General features: G+C 41.3%; 1 protein-coding gene across 1 annotated transcript; it reads left to right on the top strand.

The window, feature by feature from the left end:
• The first annotated feature begins 1312 nt into the window (after positions 1-1312).
• Positions 1313-27579, top strand: LOC137158582 (complement factor H-like). The gene is made up of 7 exons (XM_067556387.1): positions 1313-1480; positions 9298-9477; positions 10877-11077; positions 21674-21853; positions 23429-23605; positions 25265-25405; positions 27164-27579. Exons 1-7 carry the CDS (start codon positions 1465-1467, stop codon positions 27577-27579), a joined length of 1311 nt encoding a protein of 436 aa, XP_067412488.1. The 5' UTR covers positions 1313-1464.

The raw sequence follows: 27579 nt of genomic DNA on the forward strand, positions 1-27579 counted from the left end.
ATATTATGACACTGATGTTGGAATTTAGTGGGGGACTGAACTGCTGTGTCCCACCAGTTACAGTGAAGAAGAGCCAGAGTCAGCTTTTTATCTTACCCCAAGAGTGGTAATGTATCTATTCTTTCTGCATTTTGTATCGTGCTGTACTAATCTCTGATAATCTTTGATTAAATAATTCCAATTGAGCCTGTTAGTCAACAATCTCTAATTGTCATTAACTCTGGCACGTAACAACACCTTGAGCTCTCTGGGCCCACTTATTCCATTGAACTGATCACAACAGGAATGCAGCGTGGAATAAAGTGCCAGAAGAGACTGGGTAAATCCAGTGGTGATCACCTTTAGGTCTCAGTGCAAGACTGAATTTTTCTATAATGTTTTCCCACAACAATCAGAAGGAAACTTTTCTATCCACAACTTCCCCATTCTCACTCCAAAATAAAATACACTACCCCAAGCAAATACTCCCTTCATCAAAGATGGGAGAAGAGCTGTTGACTTCATCTAGTCTGTAGGAATCTCATCATGCCAGTTTTATGCCAAAGATGTTCAGCTATGACAATCCTAGTTAAGCTAGTAAAAAAAAGATAGATATAAATAATCTTAAATGAAGTGGGGGATTTACAACTGAATGTCCTGTTTCCATTTGTTAAACTGGAATAATGGAACCTACTGCTCTCAAGAGTGTGCTAAGAGAAGAGAATGGAATTAGAGTAGACTGTAATCATGGATTTAACTTTGAAACAGAATAGGGAAAATACAGCAGAATGAACAAACAATGGCTGGTTACCTGTTCCAAAGTGTGTCTGTAAATTGCTTTTGGTTTAACATGTTTTAAAAATGTGTTTAATACTGCTTTTAGGGTCCTGCTGTTTATATGCCAGTAAGCTGACTTCCATATATTTACTACAACCTGCAAATAGATATTAAAGATCCAGAGAAAGATTCATGAAATCTATCCCATGGTCTAGGTGGGCTTTTATATTCTTACTGCTTGTCTAAACAGGGAGTTATTTCAGAATAGTTAATCCACTTTAAATTCATACCTTCCCTTATTCTGAATTAATTTTCATGTGTAGACAAGCCCTTACCTTACCATCCGCTCAGTCACCACAATCAACCTGAGTAACAGTTGTTATGGGGACTTAAGATTTAAATTCTGTGCTGAAGCACAGATTTACTATTTCCTCATTAACATAATTTTAAAATAGTCATATCAAAATTAAGTTTTGTAATTATTTTCCAATGGGTGTATTCTTCTGAGTCAGGCATCACAACTGTTAATGGATTTTATTTCTTTTATCTTTAGTGATAACCTGTGACCCACCAACAATTAAGAATGGAAACTTAGTGGCACCAAAGAGAGTTTACAGGGAGAATGAACGATTGCAGTTTACCTGTAATGAAGGATTTACATTCAGTGAAAGACCTGATGCTGATTGTACTGAAAATGGATGGAATCCAATGCCATTTTGTAAAGGTCAGCTTTTGTTAATTTTCTGCTACATGCTCTGTTATTTTTATCTAGTTAGCCAGCTATGGTCCTGGTCCACAACTAATGCTCCTAAGTGGTACAGTAATTCAAATACATAATTATTATATATACTGTATCCCGGAAAGTAGTGACTCTGAAAAGGATTTAGGGGTCATAGTGGAAAAACACCTGTACATGAGCTCCTACTATGATGCTGTGGCAAAAAGGACTAATGCAGTCCTTGTACACATAAACAGGGGAGTAGTGAGCAGAAGTAGAGAGATGATTTTACCTCTATATAAGCCATTGGTGACACCAATACTGGAATTACTGAATCCAGTTCCAGTTTTAAACATTTTAGAAAGAATGTTTAAAAATTAGAGATGATGTATAAAAGAGACACAAATTGAGGTCTGGAAAAAATGCCTTACAGTGAGAGACTTAAGGAGCTTGTTCTGTTTAGCTGATCTAAAAGGAGGGCAAAGGCTAACTTGATTGCATTGTTTTACCTTTATTGGGTACCAAGTATTCAAGAGAACTTTTAATATAGCACAGAAAGGCACAGCAAGAGCCCAATAGTTGGAGGTGAAAACCAGATAAATTCAAATTAAAAATAAGGCACAAATTTTAATCATTTCACAAACTACCAAGGGAAGTGGTGGATTCTTCATCTCTTGATGTCTTCAAATCAAGACTTGGGTGCCTTTTTGGAAGATATGCTTTAGTCAAACACAAGTTATTGGCTCAAAAACAGGAGCGTCTGGGTCAAATTCAATGGCTTGTGTTACACGGGAAGTCAAACTAGGTGAGCAGTGCCTTAAAATTCATGAATCTCTGATGTTAAGAATTAGGAAAAGAAAGGGGAATAACAGTCACATTTCATCACCTGCCTGTCCATGATCTACTGGCAAAGCTTTTAGAGTCAAGGATTTGGAGAGGTGGGGATTCTTCACTGCATGAATATAAAGCAGATGCAAGTGAAACTACTGAAACATGTTCAGTATTTGAAATATTATGTCAAGATGAGTCAGATTCTGCTTACCCCTATTCACATGACTAATTACCAGATAAATACTACACAAGCTGAGTAAGGCTGATAGAATCTGTCCCTACATGATCATGCTCAAATTGAAAAAGAAATGTTGGCTATTTTCTGATAGTGAGCAGTTTCATAATGTATTTAGGGGCAGAAATTGAACAAAATAGAAAGCGATCATAAGTCATTGTAAGAAGCGTCTTTCTCATACTAAACACCATGTTGATTGACTAAGCAGAGTATCTCGAAAGATTATGTTGTATTTATGTTGTATGGACTCCAAATACAACTGGGGTTAGTGATTAACTCATTTATTTTCTTTGGACCCCCCTGGTCACCCTTATAGTGTAATTGTGTATTGTTTAATGCAAAGTATGTCATGTAAGATGTTTTTGGAATTCTCATGACATACTGAGCATTATTCTTATAGTGATATATATTTGTTGCAGTTATGTGTATGGGTATGGGGCTTTGCTATATAATATTCCCAAAGAAGTGTCCTCATAGCTTAAAACATATCCAGGCAAAAGTCTCCAGAAGCAGAGGGGCAGTTCACACCTCATCAAGGCTTGTATAGGACACACATGGCTCAGCATTCCAGGAACAAAGGACTGGCCTAGGCATCAACACAGAACCAGTTAGACTCTCCCTTATTTTGGCCAGCTTGGAACCAGGATGAGGTAATGCTCCTTGACTCAGGACATGGATGAGTCCATTTAAGGACATTGTTTTTCACCTGACCCTGAGGGCAAGGGCAAAGCCCAGAGAGGAGAAGAAACATTTTAAAAAGGAGAGACATTGGCTATGCTCTCTCCCTCCCTCCTCCATCTACAAACACTACTAAACAACTGAAGTGCTGACCAAAGGGGAGAGCCTGGCTGAAGGGGAACCAGCCAGCCTATGGTGAGAAACACCTAAGTTTGTAAGGTTGCTGAAAGTTCTAAGCTTAGTTAAGAAGCTTTTTTTGCTTTTGTTTTATCTTGATTGAATCTGACTTGCTATTTTTGACTTATAATCAGTTAAAATCCTGCTCTAATTAATAAATTTGTTTTATCGAAAGCAATGTATTTGGTTTGAAGTGTGTGGGAGACTACACTAGCAGTAACAAGGCTGGTTTACATCAATTTCTTTGTTAAACTGATAAACTTATATGAGCTTGCACTGTTCAGTGGGCAGCATTGAACATTGTATGATGGGATCTTCCTAGGGTTGCATCTGGGACTGGGGTCTGACTAGGGTCATTCTGTTGTATAATCCAAAGAGAAGCTGGCTCGAAGCACACTCACTAGGTTTGGAGCCACTTGCATGCTGAAGGGTGTGCGTGAAGTGCCCAGGAGTGGGGGATCTCACAGCAAAGCAGGGTAAGACGGACTCCAGGAGTGGGGGAATGGGGTGAAACAGCAATTCACCAACCCAGATTGCACTAGGGGAATATCACAGTCAGCTACTGTGACACATTGTTTCTAATGTAAATGAAGGTTTGTGTAATGCAGTATATAGTTATTATCTGAACAGACATTCACTTCATAACATAGAGGGAAAAGATTAGTCCAGATATTGAATGAATCTAATGGAGTTGTGCAAAATAATCTGTATCTCTGCTATACTTTGCACATTGGTTTATTCAACATGCTTCTAATGGCTTGTGATTTAATTCTACTTTGACCAATTTTTGCCTATAAACATATATAAGAAAATAGTCACATTCAAAAGCAATTGACAATGTTTCTTTTTCAATCTGAGCAGATTTCTGTTGTGTGTTATGTGAATTTTAGTTCTTCTTTTGCAGGACAGCCCCTACGCATGTAATTTTTTCCCATTAATTGAGATCTAAGACTCTTTATTAATCTCAAAATATATGATTTCTGATTCCACTGTCGGGTTACAATAGATAGTGTTTACATTCCAGGATAATTTTCTTAGGGAATGTACACTTTAAGGACATACCCGTGTTATCTCTAATTGACCTATTGCCTTAAAAATAGCGTATAGCTGTGGCATGTGATTTTTTCCCCATCAGTTGAGGTCTACATATTTATCTGTTTTAATCTTAGATATTGATCCATTTTGTGTTTTTACTTACATTATTATATTATTACGTATTAATGTGTTAACCAGTCTTGCTGATAGGCAGAGTGAAACAGCTTAAGTGAACAAATCCCAACGAGGGTATCAATCACTATTGCCTGAGAAGAGAAGTCCACCAATCATATTTTGTTCATTTAAAAAAAACCTGCCCCATTGTAGCCATTTCCCTCCTCTTCTCAGAAAGACTGGTTAGTTCTTTCTCTTGTCACCTGTGTGTATATATAAGGACAACAAGCTATCTGCTATACTGAACGTACACAGTACATTTAAGTGGCTGTTTTCCCACTCAGTATGTTCAGTAGAACGTTGTCTGAACTTCATAAGATGATCATGATATTTTCCCATCAGTCCATTGAGCATTCTTACCCCAGTGTAAGATGAACAAATGCCTGCCTGCTAATGAATGTAGCCTGTTTGGAAACAGACTGGATGCCTATATCTGACCTAATCAGCTCCAACCTAAGAGCAACTGTTGAAAAAGGGTCCCCGCCCCAACAACACAGTGGAAATAATGAGTTATAAATGCACCACACAACCTTCAGGAAATAACAATGAAACTGACAAAGTGCTAATTATACATATGAAATACAGACTGGGTAAGGAGTGTTTTGAAGTGAACACTATAAATAGCCTTATGAAGTGCCTTATAAATAGTAAAAAGAAGAAGCTACAGGAAGACTAATTGGACTTTAATATGAGCATTTCCAAAATAAACTCAACCGGAAACAATAAATACAAAATGACCCATCCTTGCAACAGCCTGAGACAGATGAATGGCCAATGGAGAAGCAAAGGTACCTTCATGCGGAAAATTATATTGGAACAGTAGAAAGTACATGCACATAAATCCGCATAGGATGAGATTCTGTATAAAGGATATTATGTCATCATACGACACAGCAGAAGGTCAGAAATTCTAACTATAATCCTCAGTGCCCATCTGGGTATTGAGAATTGTAAATACAGAGTTCAAGTTATCCTATTCTGATCAATCATGAATGCTGCTATTGAAGAGAACATCCGCAAATGTAAAATCTGCACTCAGTAGAGTTTTTGCATTTTTCTTTTTGTACTGAAACCACATGAGATTCCTGGTTGCTCTTGGGTCCAAAGATGAATACCCTGTCATGTTACAGAGGTCAACAGCTCCTGATTCCAGTGGCCACTGTTAAAGACCCTCTAATGTCCTACACTGAGGATGACATCCTTCCAGCCAATGAAAACTGGACACATTTTTCTTTGCAACCTGCCAAACCTTTGTCTAGTTTAGCCAGTGGGATCATTTAAGAGTGACATAATGTGAGGATCTCTGTATTTGTTAATAACCATGCAATGAATGAGGACAGCAACTTGTTTAATATGCACCAAGATTGATAATTGTACAACAAAGTCATCTATATTCTTCAAAATTCCCATCAGTAACTATCAGGGTCCATTTCCAAATTCCTATTTTTATAGGAGTTAACTTTCTAAAGGCTCATCTATGAACTTAATATGATATCACTACTTTCCCTGTTACTACAATCCACTGAGAGGTCATGGGTGTATTCAGAGCTAGATTTACACCTTGCACGCCTCTAGGCACAACATCTTCAGTGCTTCCCCCCACTGCCTACAGCTGACCTTCGTATTTTCCACGTGCATGAGCAGAGGAGTGATGGGGGAGAGAGAGGCTGGCCGGGCCAGCTCTGTGCGGGGGAGGGAGGGGGAAGAGGGAGGAGCAGGGTGGTAGGGCCCTGGGAGAGAGGAGGAGGAGCAGCAGGGGGTGAGGATAGAGCTCTGGCACTCGTGCCAGAAATTGGCCAGGGCCCCCTTGGCCCATGCAGTAATCCACCAGTGTTTAGGCACCCCTAGTCACGTGCCTCCTGTGCCTAATTGGAAACCCGGCCCTGGGTGTACTGCTTCGATAGTCCACTAAGTCTCCATGGGCCAGGGCCTGAAGATCCAGGCATAGGACCCAAAATCAGATTCCATACACTGAAACTTCTTACATTCTCTACGGTGTTTTATATGAAATAGTTTGCGAGACAATTTCTTGGAAAATATTTTTATTCCAGGAATAATCTTAGTGCTTAAGAGAGTTGCCGAATAAAAAGCACACCACATTTTTTTTATCTATAGAACCAGGATAGGAATTAATTGAAGAAAGGCCTACGGCCTGTGTTATGCAGGAGGTCAGACTAGATGATCACAGTGGTCCCTTCTGGCCTCATGATCTATGAATAGAAAGGTACAGGCTTCCATCCCCACCTACATGCCTATGGAGGGAAAAGAAGATGGAGTCTCTATTTCTTATTTCTTATTCTGTAGGAATGGCTGCAAAAGCCTGAGATGGAATATGCCTTTCTAGCAGGTGTTTAGTCTCAGAATGTTTCGCAGTAACAAGATAGTTATGAGATCTGGGTGCCGGCAGGGACGGAATGCGGAGGAAGACTTTGCAACTTAGATAGGGACAGTTGAAAAGTATTAGGCTAAAATATTTCTTGATAAGTAGCTTTAGTATGCATTGCCATGGAAACTGTGAGGTAAAAAGACTTGTTTGTGTAAGACTATAAAAGCTTTTAGAAATGTATGTTTAAGGTCGCCCCTAGCATATAGGGACTACCTTCTTTGCGTAAAGAATAAACTCTTGGCTTTGCTAACTGCTGTCTGGCTTATTTGGACCATCCACTGGGTAACAGACGAGTAAGTAAGGGGAGTAAGTAAGTAAGTTAATGGGAAAAATTACAAAATGGCGACAAAAGACCTTTTAATGTAACTAAAGGACTGTGTTAAGGTCATGTCTGGTAAACCAGAGGAGTGTTGGAATGGAAATCAGTGGGGAAAACTTGGTGTTTTAGAAAGCAAGCCTAACTGATGGACAAAATAATGGGGGGCTGGGCTGTTCCACCCTTTTCACCCTTTGGGAGTCTCTGTTGTAGCACCCTGGTCACTTAGGTAATTGCATAACAGAGAAGGTTATGGTCTTAACTGGAATAATTTAACCTGTTCGGTGGGAATTGTTGACATTTGGGGGCAATGGTTGGGCTAATTAGGTTGCTAGCTCAATAAGGAGAAGATATACAATTGGCAGGAACAGGAAGTAGTGGGGGAGCTCAGACAGTGAGCTGAGGTACAGAAAGGTAGGTGGAAGAATCCTCCTGACACATGCCTCTGTTATGTTCTGCAATGCTTGGAATCTAAAGATTAAAGGTACACATGGGGTAAAGAAATGGACTGTATGTTCTCAGAGAACATGACAATGGACCAGGCAGTACAGCACACTGGGTAGCTGAGTGAGCTTCCAGTGACTGAGTCCCTTCTTTTAAAGAGCTCAGGGAGAGTTAGCTGGCTGGAGAGAGATGGGTGGATTGGAAAGAGTGAGCTTTCATCATCAGGTTTGCAACCCCCATCATCTCCTGGGATACTATGACACCACTGGGTGTTCATCTTGATCCTGAAAGATGTGCTGAGCAGATTGGGCCAGAGATACAGACACAGAAGACATCACCACCTTCACCATCTCCAGCTAAATCCTGTGACACTTTGGTTCCTGCTCTCCATCTCATTCCCTCCCTTGTGTCATTTTAAACCATTGTCTTATCCTTTTTTCTATCTGTCTCTCATTTTGGCTTCTGTTTTGTAAAAGACTTCCTTAGGCTGCCAAGATTGAATATTTTTAACACTGCTGTGAGCCTGTGAACAGAAAGGCAACTAAAAGCAATGCCCTAAATAACCTGATGCTGGTACAAGTTTGGCAGGTCTCTAAGTGGCTGATAAGCAGGTATGCTGTGCTTCTGTGTCTCCAGGAGAAAAGTTGCAAGTAAGAGTCAGTCAGAGACAGAAGCTGCATTTTCTATTTCTCTATTTTTTTCTCCCCTCTTTTGTATGTCTTAGTCTTGTTTCATTTTAAAGGAAGCAGGATCGGGCTTTAACAGCAGCAGCAAACTCCAGCCCATCTCAACTAGCTTCTTTTACTTCCCAAAAGAACAGTTATTACCCTCTTTAATGCCATCAGTTAGGGGTTTCCTTCTAAAAAAACCTCTCTGTAGCTAAAGGGAAAGGGCATAAGGATATTGTTAAAATAAAAGCCTTTCTTGATACTTTACATTTCAAATGCTTTAACTGTTTTTCCTTCTTTTTTTTGTATTTTAAAAGGCTAAAATTATTTTTAATGATGTGATTGTCCTGGTACCAAGCTGGCCCAGGACTCTGTACTCAAAACATCGAACCATGTTTGTGTTGTACCATGAAAAGGTCACATTAATTCCTTGGGCTCTCTGGACTAGGGTGACCAGATGTCTCAATTTTATAGGGACAGTCCCGATATTCAGGCTTTGTCAAATATAAGAACCTATTACCGCTCACCCCCCATCCTGATTTTTCACATTTACTATCTGGTCACCCTGCTCTCGGTCCACTTATTATAACCAACCAAACATAATAAGGGTTCGGTGTGGAACGAACTGTCAGAATAGATTAGACAGATTTGGTCTGATCACCTTTAGGTCTCACTCCAGGACATCATTTTTTGGTAAAGTTTTCCCACAACAATCAGAATGACACTTAGAACAAGAACTTCTCCCTTCTCATCCCCAAAATAAAATACACTACCCCAAGCAAATATTCCCCTCATCAAAGATAGAAGAAGAGCTGTAGACTTATTACAGCCCAATGTCCTGTTTCCAGTTGTTAAACTTGTTTGTCTATTTCTGTTTAGAAGTTAGATGTGATCCTCCATCAGTGAATAATGGAACCTACCTCCCTCAGATGAGAGTGTTCAGAGAAAAGGATGTAATCAGAGTAGAATGTAATCGTGGATTTCACTTTGAAAATGAAAATAGGCAAAACACAGCAGAATGCACAAGGGATGGCTGGTTGCCTAATCCAAGGTGTATCTGTAAGTATCTTTAGATTTAACATGTTTTTTAAAATGTCAGTGCCCAAACAGTTATATAAAGATTATACAGTAGGTGCAATTGACAATATAAATAGGAATGAAATAGACATATTTGCAGGGTTGTTCCTTTTAAAAGTTCACATTGACTGCCTTGGAAAAAGCACCAGTGAAAATAAGATGATATGGTATAAGTTAATATATCTGTAAATAACTATGCAATCAACATGTATGCTATGGTTTTTTGACAAAATGTACTAGACTGAATCCTTCTGCAGGGAAGATTTGTTGCTGTGTATTTTAACCATCTAAATGATAGCATGCCAGGCACAATACCAGTACTGTATGAAGAAGACAAAATCCTGTTGGTCATATCTGGACTCTGACATACACCACAGCCTTAGTTTTGAACCATCATTTAATCTTTCATTTATTCTGACCTGCCACAGTTTCTTTCTTAAGAAGAGCTCTGTGTAAGCTCGAAAGCTTATCTCTCTCACCAATAGAAGACGGTACAATAAAAATATTATCTCATTCACCTTGTATCTCTAATATCTTGGGACCAACATCACTACAACTACACTGCATCCAACAGTTTCTTCCAGGCAGTTCTGCCTGTGCCAAATCATGAAATTCTTTCTCAAATATTTACTCAGTCTTTCTTCAGGTAAAATCCCAGTGAGGCAATGAGAGTCTTGCTGAATTTGGCCCTTCCATAGTAAAAAAGAAATAAAAACTGTCTCAAACAGGAAGAGGTGTAAGAAGATTTGGAGCCCAACAGAGTTGTTATATATTAACTCTCTCTGATAATGGGACTCCAAATTTCCTGGAAAAAATGGAGTTAATCTCCTTGGATCTGCACACAGTGGGAAACTTTAGTAGGTGAATCACCCCTGTGTTTTGTGGAGAGAATTCAGTCACCTCCATGGCACCATTTAGCCCATTGGTTTCTGGTCCTGTACCATGAAGAGATCACCGACAATAGGTGATTTCTGGGGTCCGAACTCCCAACTCACCAGGTGAAAAAGCTTTATCCTGTGCTCCAGTGGAACAATTTGAGTAAACTGTGAGTGGAACCTTGCAGAACTTTTCCCCTCCTCCACCTCTTCCAATGGGTTTCCACAGAAGGGGGCAATCCTTCCTGGAGTCTGTGAATAACAGCTGTTATACAATAATTTCTGTCCCATCCTGCTTGACAGGAAAAGCTTATGAGTGGGGCTGGGGGAGAATAAAATAATCCAGATCATCAGAATGTATTTGTCCTGAATTCATGTCTCCGGTTAATATAACTTTCAAATAATATAGTACTAAAGCTGAGATGAGTAAATACTCAGAACTTAGGGACTTAAATTTTTCTTGTATGGTCCTTGTAATATTATACATTGTAAACTTTTTTTTAAAGTAAGACCCTGTGAAAAACCACAACTAGAAAATGGAGCATTATCTGACTATTATGAGAATTATGAAGAAAGAGCCTTTCCAGCACGATTAGGTTCGTCAAAATACTACACATGTCGTGATGGTTATGTATCTAAAAGTGAGGACACGTGGAACCTAATCAGATGTACTAGAGAGGGCTGGGATCCAGTGCCAAAATGCCTTAGTAAGTAAATATAATTTTTTATTATTTCCTTAAAAATTCTATTGTACTATAAATATTAATAATTATATAGCTCAATAGCAGAACTGGAGGGATCCAGGATCGGGAGGATGGTGGATATTACTACAACACTGCTCCCTTTTGTCCCCTGTATTCCCCCAGCCAAGACTGTCATCTAAGAACATGAGTCTTGTTAAAAGGACTCTTTCTCACATCAGACAGTGGCAGGAACATTAGAAGGTCCCAGGACTGGGAATAGGCCTTCAGTAAGCCAGCTGTAGGATTTGCAGAAGGGTTGTTTGTTTTCTGTTCTTTTTTCTCCTTTTCTTTCCTCTTCATTGCTGATCCCTCAACCCTGTCACAAGGGGATGGTTTTGGACTTGGTATCCCGCTGAGACATCAATAACTTGTATGGGAAGAGACCTATGGGGAGGGATGTCTTGAGTTGTGAAATTTTTTTGAGGAGGCGAGGCTCAAGTGATTTGCACAGATACAGACAGACATCTTTTCTTTGGGATGTTCAATTGTAAGGAAACTGCCTGTGAGGGTTACAGACCTATAGGGATTCTTTCCCCTTTTGCGCCATTGCCCTTGTGTGCACGTATGTACATGCACACGCTTGCTCCCATGTTCACACATGCACACAGTCTCCTCCTGCTGTGTGGGAATGTTTTGTTTCTTAGGTGGCTTTTGCAGCTTGCCCTGGAGGTCGCTATTTTAGGCTGCATCTGTTATGCCTTTTTGAAGGCTGCTCTTTGGTGGCCAAGAGGGTAGAGTGACACTGTCAGATGCTGTGGATGTGGAGGCCTACAGCTGGCAATCCTGACATGTGCTAAGTCTGCTTCGTGACATTCTAGCCATATAAAGCAAATTTAAAGTTGACCTAAGTGAGCAACTGAAGATTCCCTTATATCAGTCCACCCTGAAGCCTCAGGCAATCCATCAAATAACTTCATCCCATTGCTGTCTATAAAGCCTTTGCTCTTATTCATACAAAGACTGACCAAATTCTAGGTGGTTTTCACAATCATACAAAATCTACAAGTGAAAGATACTTTAACAAGTTAATGTTCACAATGGGACATAAGCTCTTTTGAAAATGTTATGCTACATCAATCTCATGCAAACAATCATTTCTATACCTTTAACTGGATATATATTATTAGATACATAGATTGTATACATAGCCAAATAAGGAGTTTTACACAAGATCATTAAATTATGTCCTTTATATGAAAACATCAGCTATTAATATCGTAATGAACAATTACATATACACACACAAAATACAACAGAAATCATTTTCACTTTTCCTGGAAATTATTAGTAATAATATTTGGTTGTATTCCAATAGTGACTAGAGGCACAACCGAGAATGGATCCCCATCAATCTGTACTGACACAGTAAGAAACTGTCCTTCCCTCAGACAGCTTGCAATCTAAATAAATAAAGCAGGCAAAAAGTGGAAGAGAAAAGGACAGAAAGGTGAAATAACTTGCCAACATTCACACGACTGGACAGTGGCACCACCGGGAATAAAACCCAGCTCTCGTATGGGTCAGATTAATTAGATTGGAGGTCCCCTTTTATGGAACATGATGTTAATGAAAACAAAAATGTACTCTGCTTATGACAATGAACAAGTCACAAATATTACTGAATAAGCATGAAAAGAAAATCAAAGTCAATGAACAGGATAAACTGCCTGGATAAACACAAAAACATTTAGTCAAATTAAATGCTGCATATTTAAACTGGCATCTTGCAAGCTTTAAGTGCTGCAAATTCAGTTGTTGTATCCTGAAATGAGAGTAAGCAAAGTAAATCCCACTTGACTGACATGATAGCAAGAGCGTTAAGCTTTGTTTCTACCACAGTTGACTGAAGACTATTTTTTATTAAGGCAAGCTTGGAGAACAATCCCTGTGTTTGATAGCTGGCAATAGGTACAGTCAAATAGAGTTTCAATGCAATGAAAATATTCAGGAAGACATTGCTCAGATCTGTGTCATGCAAAATGGGGATGATTCCAGTGGCATTTTTACACTGCATATCATAATATCTTATAACTGATGAAAATTGATACATTTTGGCAAAAAGCTCAGACTCTAGATCATTCGAGTAAGCATCAGGCAACGCTTTAGTGCATGTTTTCATCTCCTCCTCACTTCATAGAATCAGAGAAGATTTGGGTTGGAAGGGACCTCAGGAGGTCATCTAGTCCAATCTCCTGCTCCAAGCAGGACCAACCCCAAGTAAATCATCCCAGCCAGGACTTTGTCAAGCAGGGCCTTCATACTTGGTCAAGAGATGTAAGCAAGCCAAACCTTGTGGATAGTTCAGCATAACATTCAGTTCTTCTTTTTAGTTCTGAACTTAGCTTGTCAAGGATAACATAAAAGCACACAACCTCAAATTGATCTCTTCATTGAAGTATAGTGTCACTTCTGCCATCTGGGACTTTTGCTTTACAGTTTGTTTGTATTCTTCATGGTAGGACTTCTCAAAATCACTTCCCAATTTTTTTGCTTTCTAATAAAAATCATCAAAGCTGAGACCGTAAGCTTGTGACGAACTCTTGAAAAAAATTCAGCAAATTAAGCAACAAGAAAATCCAGACCTGGCTTTTGAAGCTTTACACTAGTTCTAGACTCATAGATTTTAATTAATTTTAAATAATTCCTCTCCCTGATATTTATTTCTCTGATGTATGGACAGAGAGCAATCCTATCTCTTTCTTTTAGTTAGGCTAAACAAGCCAGGCTCTTTGAGTCTCCTCTCAGAAGGCACATTTTCCATTCCTCAGATCATCCTAATAGCCCTTCTCTGCACCTATTCCAGTCTGAATTCATCTTTCTTAAACGTGGGAGACCAGAACTGCACACAGTATTTCAGATGATGTCTGACCAATGCCTTGTATAACAGTACCAACACCTCTCTATCCCTACTGGAAATATCTTGGCTGATGCATCCAAGGACCACATTAGCTTTTTTCATGGCCACATCACACTGGCGGCTCATAGTCATCCTGTGAACAACCAACATGCCTTGGTCCTCCTCCTCCTGTGTCTCTTCCAACTGATACATCCCCAGCTTGTAGCAAAAATTCTTATTATTAGCACTTTTCACTATTAAATGTCAACCTATTTCTATTTCTCCAATTTAGAAGGTCATCCAGATCTTGTTGTATGATATCCCAGTCCTCCTCTGTATTGGCAATACCTTCGAACTTTGTGTCATCTGCAAATGTTGTTAGCACATTCCCACTTTTTGTGCCAAGGTCAGTAATACAAAAGTTAAATAAGATTGGTTCCAAGACAATTCTCGAGGAACTTCACTATTAACCTCCCTCCAGCCTGACAGTTAACCCTTCATTATGACCTCTTGTAGTCTCCCCTTAACCAGTTCCTTATCCACCTTTCAATTTTTATATTAATTTCCATTTTTCCCAGTTTAACTCATAATTCCCCTTGTGGAACTGTATCAGATGACTTATTGAAATCTAGGTAAATTAGATCCATGTTCGAAATAAACAGGTGGTCCCTGGGGTAGTTTGGGGAAACAGAACCCTTTATTGCGTACTTGTTCCACCTCGCTGCCGCAAGGGAACAACGAGGGGGTTACTTTACAATTCTTTTATCCATAACAGTATGTAAATATATAAATTTCCAGCAACACCCCATAGACCCTTATTTGGTTACATTGACAACTATAAAACGAATATTAACAACTACAGAATGAATACAATTATACCCGCACCTATTTGTTGTTTACAGAATTACCATACAGAGCGCAAGTGCACTACTTTGAAACCTACTAACATTCTTTAAAGTATACAGTATGGAAGGGAGAGAAAGAAGATAATGCTTTCTTCCCACCAAAGACCTTGTGTAGGAGAGGAGATAGTTATTTTGTTAGCCTCATCCCCTGTGCAGGTGGCTAGGAAGAGAGGATAAGAAGAGAGATAACAGACTCTAGCTAGAATTCATACCAATTAACAGAAACAAGATTTGCCCATGCCATGATTCCGTTCCCTGTAACTTAGACCTGACCATTTGTCCAGCTTTTAACTCTTTACTCTCCTACAATCCACTGTATTCCCTTTGTCAAAAAAATCTATTACCTACTCAAAGAAGGAGATCAGGTTGGTCTGGCACAATCTACCTTTTGTAAAACCATATTTTATTTTGTCCCAGTTACCTTTAATCTCGATGTCCTTAACTACTTTCTCCTTCAATATTTTTTCCAAGACCTCGAATACTACTGAGATCAAATTCACAGGCCTGTAGTTAGCCAGATCACTTTGACCCCTTTCTTAAAAATAGGAAATATATTAACAATTCTTCAGTCATACGATAGAACCCCTGAGTTTACAGATTCATTAAAAATCCTTGCTAATGGATTGTAATTGTAATTTCAGTTCCTTTAATATTCTTGGATGTAGATTATCCAGGCCCCCAGATTTAGACCCATTAAGCTGTTTGAGTTTGGCTTCTACCTCAGATGTGGTCATTTCTATCTCCATAGTCTCATTCCCATTAGCCACCCTACTACTATCTAAGCTCTTCATTAGCCTCATTAAAAACTGAGGCAATGTATTTTTTTAGATATTGGACCATGCCTAGATTATCCTTACTTTCCACCCCATCCTCAGTGCTTAGTGGCCTCACTTCTTATGTCTTTGTTTTCTTCTTATTTATATGGCTATAGAACCTTTTACTATTCATTTGAATTCCCTTTGCAAGGTCCAGCTGTACTTGGCTTTTAGCATTTCTCTCTTTATCCCTACATGTTCTGACCTCCAAGAGGTAGCTTTCCTTCCTGATCCCTCCCATCTTCCACTCCTTGTAGGCTTTCTGCTTCTTCTTAACCTTTCTGAGATGCTTACTCATCCAGCTTGGTCTACAACTCTTGCTATGAATTTTTTCTCCTTCCTTGAGATGCAAGCTTCAGATAGTTTCTGCAACCTTGACTTGAAGTAATTCCAAGCCTCCTCCACCTTTAGTTCCACGAGTTTTTCAGTCCAGTCCACTTCCCGAACTAATTCCCTTAATTTTTTAAAGTTAGCCCTTTTGAAAGCCCTAGTCAGATTTATTTTTGTTTATCCTTCCATTTAATTCAAACTGAATTAGCTCATGGTCACTCGAACCAAGGTTGTCCTCTACAACTAGTTCTTCTATGAGGTCCTCACTACTCACCAATAAGAAATCTAAAATATTGGTTCAGCAGCTATTTGATGAAGGAATATGTCAGCTATCTCATCTAGGAACATTTGGGCCCTATTATTATTACTGGCATTTGTCCTCCACTCTATATCTGGGAAGTTAAAATTTCCCATAATCACACAATTCCCAGCAGTATTTACTTCATTAAAAATATTAAAGAGGTTTCTATCCATATCTAAATCGGATCCCGGTGGTATGTAGCACACCCCAGCTGGGACTTCCGGTGACAGGGGTGCGGCTTAAGGGTCGGGGCGAGCCCTAAAGGTCAAAGGGGTAGAGGAGGGGCCTGAAGTCAGGTGACCAGATGTGGCGGAACTTCCAATGACAGGGAGCAGATGGGATGGGACTTCCGGTAATAGGTGGGTGGGTATAATGTTTGATTGATGGTAGGCCCATTGTACTACTGGTAGCAATTCCAGTACAAGACCAGTAGGCTAAGAGGTCATGATCCACAAGGTAGCCTTGATGTGGTGGAACAGCTTTGAATGTTCACGTGATCCTCAGAGGGATGCTGTCAAGAGTCTCGCACTTCTGGTACAGTCATCCAAAACAGCACAGTTGAAGGTGAGGTTCCACACAAACTGCAAACCAATCGCCTTGTCCCCAAGTCCTCAACAGCAGACCAGGCAGATGAAGAGACAATTTCTCTATGGCTGTGAAGGCAGATGAAGGCTACAGTGGATGATGGTCTCCAGTCGTCTTGGTTTCCTTGCCATAGAATTATGATCCTCATCCTGTCAAGCACTGTGTGGACACTGGTGTGCAATGATGTCTCCAAATGAAAAGAATTCATGCAGAGGCATCTTCCATATTCATGTGCAAGTCCTGTGGTAAGTGGCAATGGGAGCAGGACAGTGAAGACTGGAAGCTCCTAGTCATGGACCAGCACACAAGTGACAGCTGTCAGATGATCATTTTTGTATTTGGACAGAGGGCAGGAATACAAATTGGCAGCTGCCACCATGACTGAGTAACCCTTTTTAGGATCTCCTCTGCTTACTCTATATGGATAGGGGGCTAGAAAAGGCACTCTAAACGTAGTCCACCTCATCATCCCTGGACTGGATAACTGTGTCTAGAGGGATCAACTTATTTTGGTCAAAGCTGAACAATGAAATTTGAAACCTTGAACATTTGGACTCTCATAGAAAACCTGAAAAGTAACTGACTAGAGCAAAGAACAGAGATTGTGGCCAGAGAATTGAGAAGACATGACATGGCTCAAGAGACATGACATCAAGTGTGACCCAATATGCAGGCCAAGGAAAACTCCAGGAACAAGGTGGAAAGGGGCAGATGACGATGAATGACAAATCCACAGAATTGGTTTCGCAATCAAAAATAAAATTGTCAACTGACTCTTGAAATTACCAGTTAGTATCAATGAGTGACTCATGAGCCTCCACCTTAAACTTATCAAGAATTAACATGCAACACTCATTAGTGCATACTCTCCAACCTCTGAGGCTGATGATGAAACCAAAGAAGCATTTTACACCAACTTTCATCAACTTTTCTCTGCCATTGCCAAAGAGGAAAAGCTCATACTCCTTGCATATTTTAATACAAGAGTTGAATATGAGTTGGGGCTTTGGAATGGCACAACTGGAAAAGAAGGGGTGGGGAAGACCAGTTCCAGCAGAATTCTTCTCCTGGCCAAATGCATGGAACACAGCCTAATTATCATGAGCACCATGTTCCACCAAAGAATAAGTGCAAGACATCATGAGAACACTCGCAATCTAAGAACAGGCATCTGATCAAATGTCATTTTCCATGCTTGTGAAGACATTTACATCACCAAAGTGATGACTAGTGCTGACGATTGTTGGATGGACCATTGCCTTATGTACTCCATCATTTCCATCAAACTTGCATCAAAATGACAAATCCAGAAGAAACAAGCCAACTGGAAAGTCAATGTCAAGAGTCTTAAGGAGCGAACTAAACATGACCTTTTCCAGTTGCGCCTCACCAAGAAACTGTTGAGATGGAGAGCCCAAAGATCCCTGGAAAGAATTCAAATCAGCCATCCAGTAGAGGGAACATTGGGCTTTTCAACCAGGAAACATCAAAACTCGTTTAATGAGAGCAATCAGGAACCCCAGGACCTGATCAACTGTAAGTACAAGGCCTTCTGTGTTTGGCAGAATGACATCTATTCTAAGTAGAAGCAATACGTCTACCAGCAACTCAAAGCAGAAGTTTATAGGAAAACCAATGAAATGAAGAACAAGTGGTGGAAGAACACAATGAAGGAGATTCAGCAACTCACTGACACCCATGACATGTGGATTTTTCAATGCCACCAAAGCCATTTATAGTCCCAGCACCCAAGGGCTAACCCTATTCAGATCCAAGGATGGAGCCAACCACCTGAGGGACAATGAATTGATCAATGCACAATGGAAGGGAATACTTTGAAGATTTCCTGTATCATGACTCCAGTGTTGACAGAAGTATCTTTGATTTAATCCCTTAACATCCTAACAAGTACCTCAGAACCCCACCAACTTTTGTCAATGTAAAGAAAGCCATCAAAAAGATGAAGAACAATAAGGCATCTGTACCTGATGGAATCCCTGCCAAAATCTTCAAAGGAGGAGGAGAAGAACTGGCTCTCCAGCTTCTCATCTTAACTCTCAAGATTTGAAATTCAGAGGAAATCCCAGATGATCTTAGGGATGCCATGATTATGATCATCTTCAAGAAAGCAGACTAATTGGATTGTGGAAATTATTGCGGAAATTCCCTGTTATCCAACACCTTTTTCCATTTCCTTGCCATCTTCTTCCTCCTCATCGCTGACAAGTCCCCTCTGGACTTGGCATCCAATACAGAATGGACATCAAGCTCTTCAACCTCATTCCCCTCTGATCCAAGACAAAGACTATCAATAAATCAGTCATCAAATTCCAATATGCAGATGACTGTGTTCTACATACCCACTTGGAAGAACTTCAAAAAATAGTCAACACTTTCTCTGAGGCCTACAACGAACTCGGCCTCTCACTCAGCACCAAGAAAACTAAAGTACTCCACCAACACGCTCCAAATCAGCAGGATCCTGCTCCCATAATTCAGATCAATAAAGAGACCATGGAGAATGTGGAGCACTTTCTTTACCTTGGCAGCTGTCACAGAAAGCTGACATTGATGAGGAAATTCAATACCACTTTCAATGTGCCAGTGCAGCTTTCAGACACTTGAAAAAATTTGTTTCTGAGGATCATTATATCAAGAATCAAACCAAGTTTCTCATGTTCTAGGCCACTGATATCCCTGCTTCCTTGCTTGTTGACAAAACCTGGGTCATGTACAGTAGACATCTCAAGGTTCTTGAATGATACTATTAACGATCTTCCAAATCAAGAGGGATGACCAACACACCAGTATCAGTGTTCTGTTTTGGATAAAGCTATTATGATCATCCACTGGGCTGATCGTGTTCTTCGAATGTCAGAAAGTCGACTCCCAAAGCAGGTCATGGTCGCACAACTGAGCCATGGCCAAAGGAGAAGGGGTGGTCAAAAAAAGCACTTTAGACACCCTGAAAGCAAACATGAAGAAGTGCAATATTGACATAAACTCATGGGAAATCCAAGACTTTAACCAACCATAATGGAAAAGGACCCTGTGGCAAGAATCCCAGTATTTTGAGATCCAGTGGAGACAACAGGAAATGGGGAAATGGGAAAGGAGGAAAGAACTCATTACAACCTAACTCAACAACCCAGATCCACCGCTTCCAGTGGGAAAAGTCTGCCCCAACTGTGAAAAGGCCTGTGGATCCCAGATCGGTCTCTTTAGCCACCTTCAGATCCACCAGTGACAAATGGCTATCATTTTATGGAAGATGATCCTTCTTGAACTCACAGGGATTGCCAACAAGTAGGTTCAGAGACTCATGAGGCAAATTAATTTTAAGGAGGCATCTGAATCAGAATATGGTTTATGCACAAAATGGGAGGCTTTCCCAGTGTAGGCACTGTCCTGACATAAGGGACATACAAAGCAACAAGTACTCCACACCTTTAATCACACTTTGATTGTCAGTCACATTTTCCTGGCGCTCATGGAAATGGGTGGGGGGAAAAAGGTTTAGAAAAATATTCAGTAAATGAGAATTTTTGTCTTAAACCTTGTTCTTTACTCCCAATCTTTCATGGGTTTAGGGAGCTGTGGAGGCAGAGTGTTTAACCTTTCTCAGAAGGGAGCAACTTCTGTTGTTCTGTAGTAGAACCCTGCATAGGACTATTTTTAATCCCACTATTATGGGACCTGCAGGATCTCAGTTTCTTTGTAAGGCTCTATACCACTCTCATTCAGGGGTCTACTTTGTAGCAGAACTTCTGGCTTAGTCAGAGTGATAATGAGATCCAGAGTAATTTATGATGAAGGCCTAAGGCCCTGGGGGGAAGCCTACCTCCATTGAGGTCAGTGACAAAACTGCCATTGAGTTCAGCAGGTTCAGGTTTCATACTCGGATATTGATTGATGAATGATTAATGGAAGAGGTCCCAGAGAAGTCAGAGGAAAGGAAAAATGCCTACTGGCCATGAGCATCATGCTACCCTGCTAGAATATATGGGAAGGAAACAAAAATCTGTTTTCAGACTGTGGCAGGAGCTAGAGCCAAACCCAAGCCTTTCTGAACAACACACGTTTCAATTTGTTACATCAAACATAATTATTGTGAATTTAGTTTGGTAGGCTTAGCACTGTGACCTTTATGCTTCACCACCATCACTTCAACACACTACTCCAGAGACTAAGCATGGCGAGAAGGAAAGGGAGAGATACTTTCTTTGGCTCGTGGCCTTCTCCTGCCACCTCATTTAGCCTGGACTGATGTACCAGTATCATTTGTATTCTGTAAAAATGCTTTTTTGTTTTAATATTCAGATTCAATGAGCAGCATAATGACACCAATAAATAAAATAATTTGACAGAATCATATAACATAAAGTCTTCTGGATGCTAATGTTGTAAATGAATCTATGCAGACACCACTTCTTCAGAGACATATAGGGCAAGATTTTCAGCTGATATAAATCAGTATAGCTTGCATTTCACACCAGATGAGAATCTGACCCATGTGGTCTGATTATTCACTGCCTTGCACCTCTTATAATCATTTACACCTCTGCATAAGTGGTGTCAAAAGGTGCAGAGCAATGGAAAAATTGAGCTCTTTATTTCATGTTTGAAAATAAAGGGCTTTTCAGTATAAAGTTGCTACAGCGGTGTGCAGCAGGGTGGTTTTATTTGAATTTTTTTTCAGATAAATAGTTTTGAAGAGGGTGGTTTGTCCCTTCTGTTTCTTTATCTGTCTGACTTCCTTTTGCTAACTGTATTGAACATTTTTTTTAGGAATATGTTCTGTCAGGAATTTGGAAAATGGTGCATTTCGGTATAGCTATTGGAAAACCTACAAAGAAGGTGATGAAATTTCATACATGTGTGATGATGAATATATCCCTGAAAATCACCAAGCCAAAGTTACATGCACAAAGAATGGCTGGTCACCTACTCCAAGATGCATCTTTAACAGTGAGCAGCATTTATGTTCTACTGTGAGGCTGTTTAAAAAACTGTATACATGTTTCTATCATCTGCCTGGGATAAATACCAATTCTAGCAGGCGATTTGTCATGACAATGCACATTTCTTACTTGAGTAGCTGTGATCATATTGCTATAAAATCCTCAAACTTCTTCACGAACCTTGTTTGATGTCTAATAGTTAGCTTGTAGACTTTTTGTGACGGGTTTCAGGGTGTTTGTTGGTTTGGTTGGTCTGTGAAGAGTTGAGCATATCTTTTGGGTGTAATAATAATAGTCCCCATTTCTCTGCCCAACCATTTTGGTTTAAAGTTTCTGAAAACAAAACAAAAAATTCCTCTGAAGAAGAAATCAGACATAGAAAATTTCTGTCCAAATAGTGAAAGTCAAATAAAGTTATGCACAATTGAAAATGAGATTTATCATGGAGAGTATCCGGCAAACCTAACAAAAGCTGTCACAACCAGATCCACCTGGTATGGCCAAATTGTGACATTTACCAATTGCCTGGTCTGTGTTGGGGATAGCATTGAGGGAAAGTAGTCCAGGAGAAATTGTGCCCCAGGAAACCCTATCCTTCTCCCAGTTCCTTACCAGGTAGCAATTGTGCATGCTTTATACCATCTTTTGGGACAATTTAGCATATTGCTCTGTCTATGCCTGGTTAACACTTTTTCTGTGTCTTGCAAAGTGGGTTAAAGCCATGGCTATATCTTGCCCCTGTACCATCCCTTCTCCCATGAAGTGAATTACATAATTTGTCCAGTAGCTCTGGTTGCCTGAACATCAATTAAGATATCACATATAAAATTCCAGTCATCCAGCCCCCATAACAAAATTCAGCCATGCAAACACATCCTGCCTCAAAGCCTAGTTCCCTCCCTATCTCTACTGTCTCCAAATGCCCAGAAAAATGGATGGGCTGTGCAGTGTATCCTGGAGGTCAGCAAATTTAGGTAGCAAGCAAGTTTCAAATTTGAGTGCCCCTCAGGCCCTGTCTCGCAACATCCTTTCCTTTAAACTGAGGGGGTCCAACATGAATGCTCTATTGATCACAACTGTGGAAGTATTGCAGTGGGAGAGGCAGTCTCTCAAGAAGGCAGATAAGTGATCTCATCTGTGTAATGTTTTATCACTGTCTTTCTCAATGATGAGCCCCTTATGATTCGTCAAGTGAATTAAAATAAGAAGCTTCATCACCAAATTACTTCTACATAAAGCAAATAAATAAAAAGAGAGAACTTTTCTCACAAAATAAGAGCTGACAGTGGTGGAACCAAACTGACCGTTTTCAGTCTAACCATCTTTTAGATTGACTTTGACAAGTCAGTATCAGGAATGATGGTGAAAACCCAGACAGACTGATGTGCACTCTGATGATTTCTTACTTTCCCTTCTCACCCTCCAAAAGTATGAAGGAATGTGTTGTTCAAAAAGTTTTTAAATAGCATTCCTCCATTTCATTTCAGATGTATCACTTCTCGGGGTCACCGCATGCTTACAAAAAGCATGTTAGTTAAGAGTATTTATCTTCACATAATGTCATTCTCTCTCTCTATTTTAGAAAGATGTGAAAAAATTGAGATACAGAATGGTTATTTCTATGGAAGTGCGAACAGATTTAATTTAAAAGAAGCAGCAACATATAGGTGTCAGATGGGTTACACGACTCCTGAAGGAAATGAGATGGGGAAGACACAATGCCTTCCAGAAGGATGGAGTCCTTTTCCAAAGTGCATCGGTGAGTAATTTAATGATTGAAGAACTCTCTGCTTTGTCACATTGCTCCGTTCTTTCTGACTAGAGGATGAGAACTGTGCTCACATATGAGGAAAAGTGTACAGCTTTGTATGGGGATATTTACAAGTTTGAGGATTCTTGGGTTATGATTGGATCTTCCTTTGTTTTTTCTTACTTTGGTCAAAATTAATCTAGTGTTTGGGAAAATATTACCATCATAAACAAAAAAACTTACCATTGACTGATCTGTATTTAAATAATAAAGACATAAATTTTACGTAAAGCATCATAGTACAGAATTTAAAAAAAACTTTCTTCCAACTGTTGTTGCCTTAAGTGTCTTAGTCATCTTCCTCTAGTCTCGAGAGTCTTTCTCTCCAGATCAGAGGAAATATTGTGCTAAAAGTAGAGAATTAAAACTCCCACTTTTGTGGGATAATAACTTCAATATTAATCCAGCCCAAGAAGGTTTAGGACTTTCATCTCTTCCTTTTATTCCAGGCTACCTTATTTCCTGTTTATTCCTTCTTTTACCCTATTAGTATCCACATAGCCGGAACACCTTTGTGAAGAAAAGAACTTGCTTATAATTTGCCTTCAAATGAAGTCCATTTCATTGCACAGAATAAACAGCATAGCTACCAAACCCTAGAAAGTCCAATCTGTTGTCTGCCCTTGGAAGTATGGGAACTTTAAGCTGTTTTCAGTTCTGGCTATGGAAAATGGTGTCTCTTTGTGATGGTACCTACAATAGCTCTTCCACGTTGAGGTGTTTCACAACAATAGACTACAAAACGTCATGATTTGGAAATACAGGTAGTGCTTATGACAGTGCCAGTGTGGATTAATTTGTTTGGGAAACAAGGATCAGACTCTCAAATGGGATAAAACAGGGCTTAGTATTAGGGCCCACATTATGTAATGCAGTGATAACTCCATATATCTGTTGTAAGCTGCTTCCCACCTCTAGCCCTTTTATACATATGAGACCTAATTCCCCTCCTGTTCCATTTGCTTTGCATTGCTTTCATTGCACAAAACAGCCTGAAAAACAATTGGCCGGTTGGAATTCCCCACAGGTCTGGAGAGATTGCTAGGGAAAAAAACAGCATAACTGGGATGTCCTTGCTGCCAGAATGATCATTTGGGGCCATACGTAGCCAGCATAAGATAGCATGAAGAGGGAGGAGCAGCTTGAGGATCTGGAAGGCAGAAGGTTGGCTTAAAGTCACCTTTTTTCTATTCTTTGCTCCAGTTTCTTGTTGAGCATAGCTGGGTCAGGCCAGGGAATCTATATCCTGGCTTCCCTACACTGGAGAGGAATCTAGTCCTTACAGATGACTCAGGGGAGCGTGATACCATCTAATTGTAGCAGCCTCGGTCACAATATATAGTTATTGGGATTTCCTCTGAGACCTTTTTCCAGTTGGCTTCCCAAGAATCCAGTTTGACCCCAGCCTTCATCACTCAGGTATCCTTATTTGGCATGCAGTTGTGCTACCCTGAGTTGATCAGACTCAAACACAGAGGGGAAGAATGCAGGATATATCACAGCTGCAAAGTTACACTGAACCCTTCTACTTTTATATATATTACAAATTTCATTGCATTTACTGTGCATTACAGCACACGTTTTTGGATTGGCTTGGTTACTTTGCAGAAGCCAATTCCTGTGGCGTGTGCTGTCCATGCACTGACCATGGTTCGACTTACTCCTTACCTCATCTCTACATTCCTAACCTCTATCAAGTGGTCTCCCATGTTCCTCTTCGAGTGATTGCTCATGTCCATTCCAATATAGGTGAGTGCACGCCACCATGCATGGATTCCTGGAAATTTTTTCCCTTAGCAGATCCCGTAGGGTCGGCTCTGGTGCCCCCCTGGAGTCCTGTGCACATGCTGCTGTATAAGAGGCACTGCTGACCCTATGGTCCCTCAGTTCCTTCTTTCCTCCCATGATGGTTGCTGGAACATCTCTTGCTCTCCGCAAGTACCATTCCCCTTTGTTGAACAATCGTTGTAGTTTCTTTAGTTAGTTAAGTAGTTGTTAAAAACTGTTAAGTAGAGTAGTTTAGAATTAGATTAGAAGCCCTCAATGGCTTACGGTGGCCAGGCTATGCCCAGGTCACCTGTCTTTAAGCCATGCGTTTCATTGGGGAAGGCTTTCCCACTCAGCGACCCCCACGACCGCTGCCTTAGGTGTCTAGGGGAAGGACATAAAAGGAAAAGTGCAAGATCTGCAGGGCTTTCAAACCTCAGACTCAGAAGGACAGAGACGTTAGGTTGAAAACCCTGCCCATGGAGGCAGCACTCCAACCAGCCTCCGAGCCAACCGGCTCCACCTCAGCACTGAGTGTATCCTTGGTGCAGTGCAAACCTCTGGCACTGACCACGACCCGGCGCCACGGGACATCTCTGGCACAAAAGAAAAAGAAGCAGCAGCATACAGTGCACGAGCACTCCCTTGCACCGCAGGAAAGGGCAGGGTCAAGTGGAGAGATGCACCATCCGTGGCCCATCGAGTTCTCTCCAGTGCCTGCATCTCTGGGCAGAGAGCCTACCCCGACTCAAGGGAGGTATTCCAGACGGCACGGGGCTTGATGTCCTTGCCCACGCCTCCCTTGCACACCTCTGCAGAGGGCGAGAGGGCTGGTGTCCCAGGGCAAGCCTGCCATGGGTCCCCCTGAAGGGCGGTGGAGACCCCCGACTGGGGTGGAAAAGTCTTCCACCGGATGGCCATCAGGGGAAGAGCGGGATCGCTACCACAGCAGCGGCTCCGAGGTCAGCTCGTCGAGCAAAGCTTCCCCTCATCGCCAAGACTGGTCCCCGATGCCGGAGGTGAGGCACAGAAGGCAGCACCACTCAAAGTCTGCCGTGAGACACAGGGACAGCTCCAGCTCTCAGTCCCCGGCACTGAGGAAGTTGCGCACGGAAAGACAGCACAGCACACGGTTGCTGTCACGGAGCCCGGCACCGCAGAGTTCGAGGCTCAAGGATGGGTTACCCTCAAAGACTCGGTTTCCACCTGGTGATCCGGTACCGAGAAGCTCCCAGCAGCACAGTTCCCGTTCCCCAAGGGGCAAGTGGCACCATAAGTTGTTGGTGCCAAGATGCAGGTTGTCTGCTTTGAGCTCTTTGAAGCACTTCTCATCTCACTGGCACCGGTCCAAGAAAAGATGGCGGTCCTCAGCGGCGTCCTCGTCGAGAGGTCGGTCTCCGGCACGGAGTGGAACCGAGAGCCAGAAGGGGGCTCGGCTCCACCACTCCAGTGGCTTGGGGTCCCGGAGAAGCCAAGACTCCAGGAGGGACAGCCGATGCTGCACCAATGCACCACTGCCAGTACCGCAGCCAGCTCCTAGTTGGCCACAGTGGTTCCGGGGCCTCAGTTGCTAATGTCGGCAGGGGTTCAATCTGCCCCTCCGCCCTGTGTCTGAAAAGAGGCAAAGGACCATTCCTCGGACGAGGAATCGAACCCAGGGGAGGGATCTTCTACGGGGCCCGCTACTGGGGCGGGACGAGCCACAGGATGCACCGTGGCAATCCTCCTCCACCTCCCCAGATGAGGCAGCCTCCAGGGACCACATGGTGCCGCTGAGAGACTTCAGGGCACACCAGGAGCTGCTGAAAAGGGTGGCCTCTAACCTAAACCTTACCATCAGGGAAATAGAGGAGGAAGAGGATACCCTCTTCAATGTGCTGGGAGTGGATGCCCCAGCAAGGGTGGCTCTTCCCATCCACGATAGGGTCCTTAAGATCGCTAAGGCCCTGTGGCAAACCCCTGCCTCGGTTGCCCCCACATCCAAGGGGGCCGAGAAAAAATTCCTGCTGACCCTAGTGATAGATGCAGCCAACCAGAGGGACAGACAGGGCAATCAGGGGTCCACTCCCAAAAACAAGAACAATAAAAAGCTAAACTTGTTTGGGAGGAAGGTGTACTCAATGGGAGCCCTACAGTTTAGGATTGCCAACCGCTAA

The sequence above is a fragment of the Emydura macquarii genome, unplaced genomic scaffold, assembly GCF_026122565.2.
Source record: "Emydura macquarii macquarii isolate MOO-44397 ecotype Brisbane River unplaced genomic scaffold, CSIRO-AGI_Emac_v2 contig_1757, whole genome shotgun sequence".
NCBI lineage: Eukaryota > Metazoa > Chordata > Testudines > Chelidae > Emydura > Emydura macquarii.

Bases quoted from the DNA above. Each gene is read 5' to 3' on its own strand.
- LOC137158582 (XM_067556387.1), top strand. The intron at 9,478-10,876 runs GTAAGTATCTTT...TTTTTTTTAAAG, and splicing joins GCCTAATCCAAGGTGTATCT to TAAGACCCTGTGAAAAACCA. The intron at 23,606-25,264 runs GTGAGTAATTTA...GTTACTTTGCAG, and splicing joins TCCTTTTCCAAAGTGCATCG to AAGCCAATTCCTGTGGCGTG.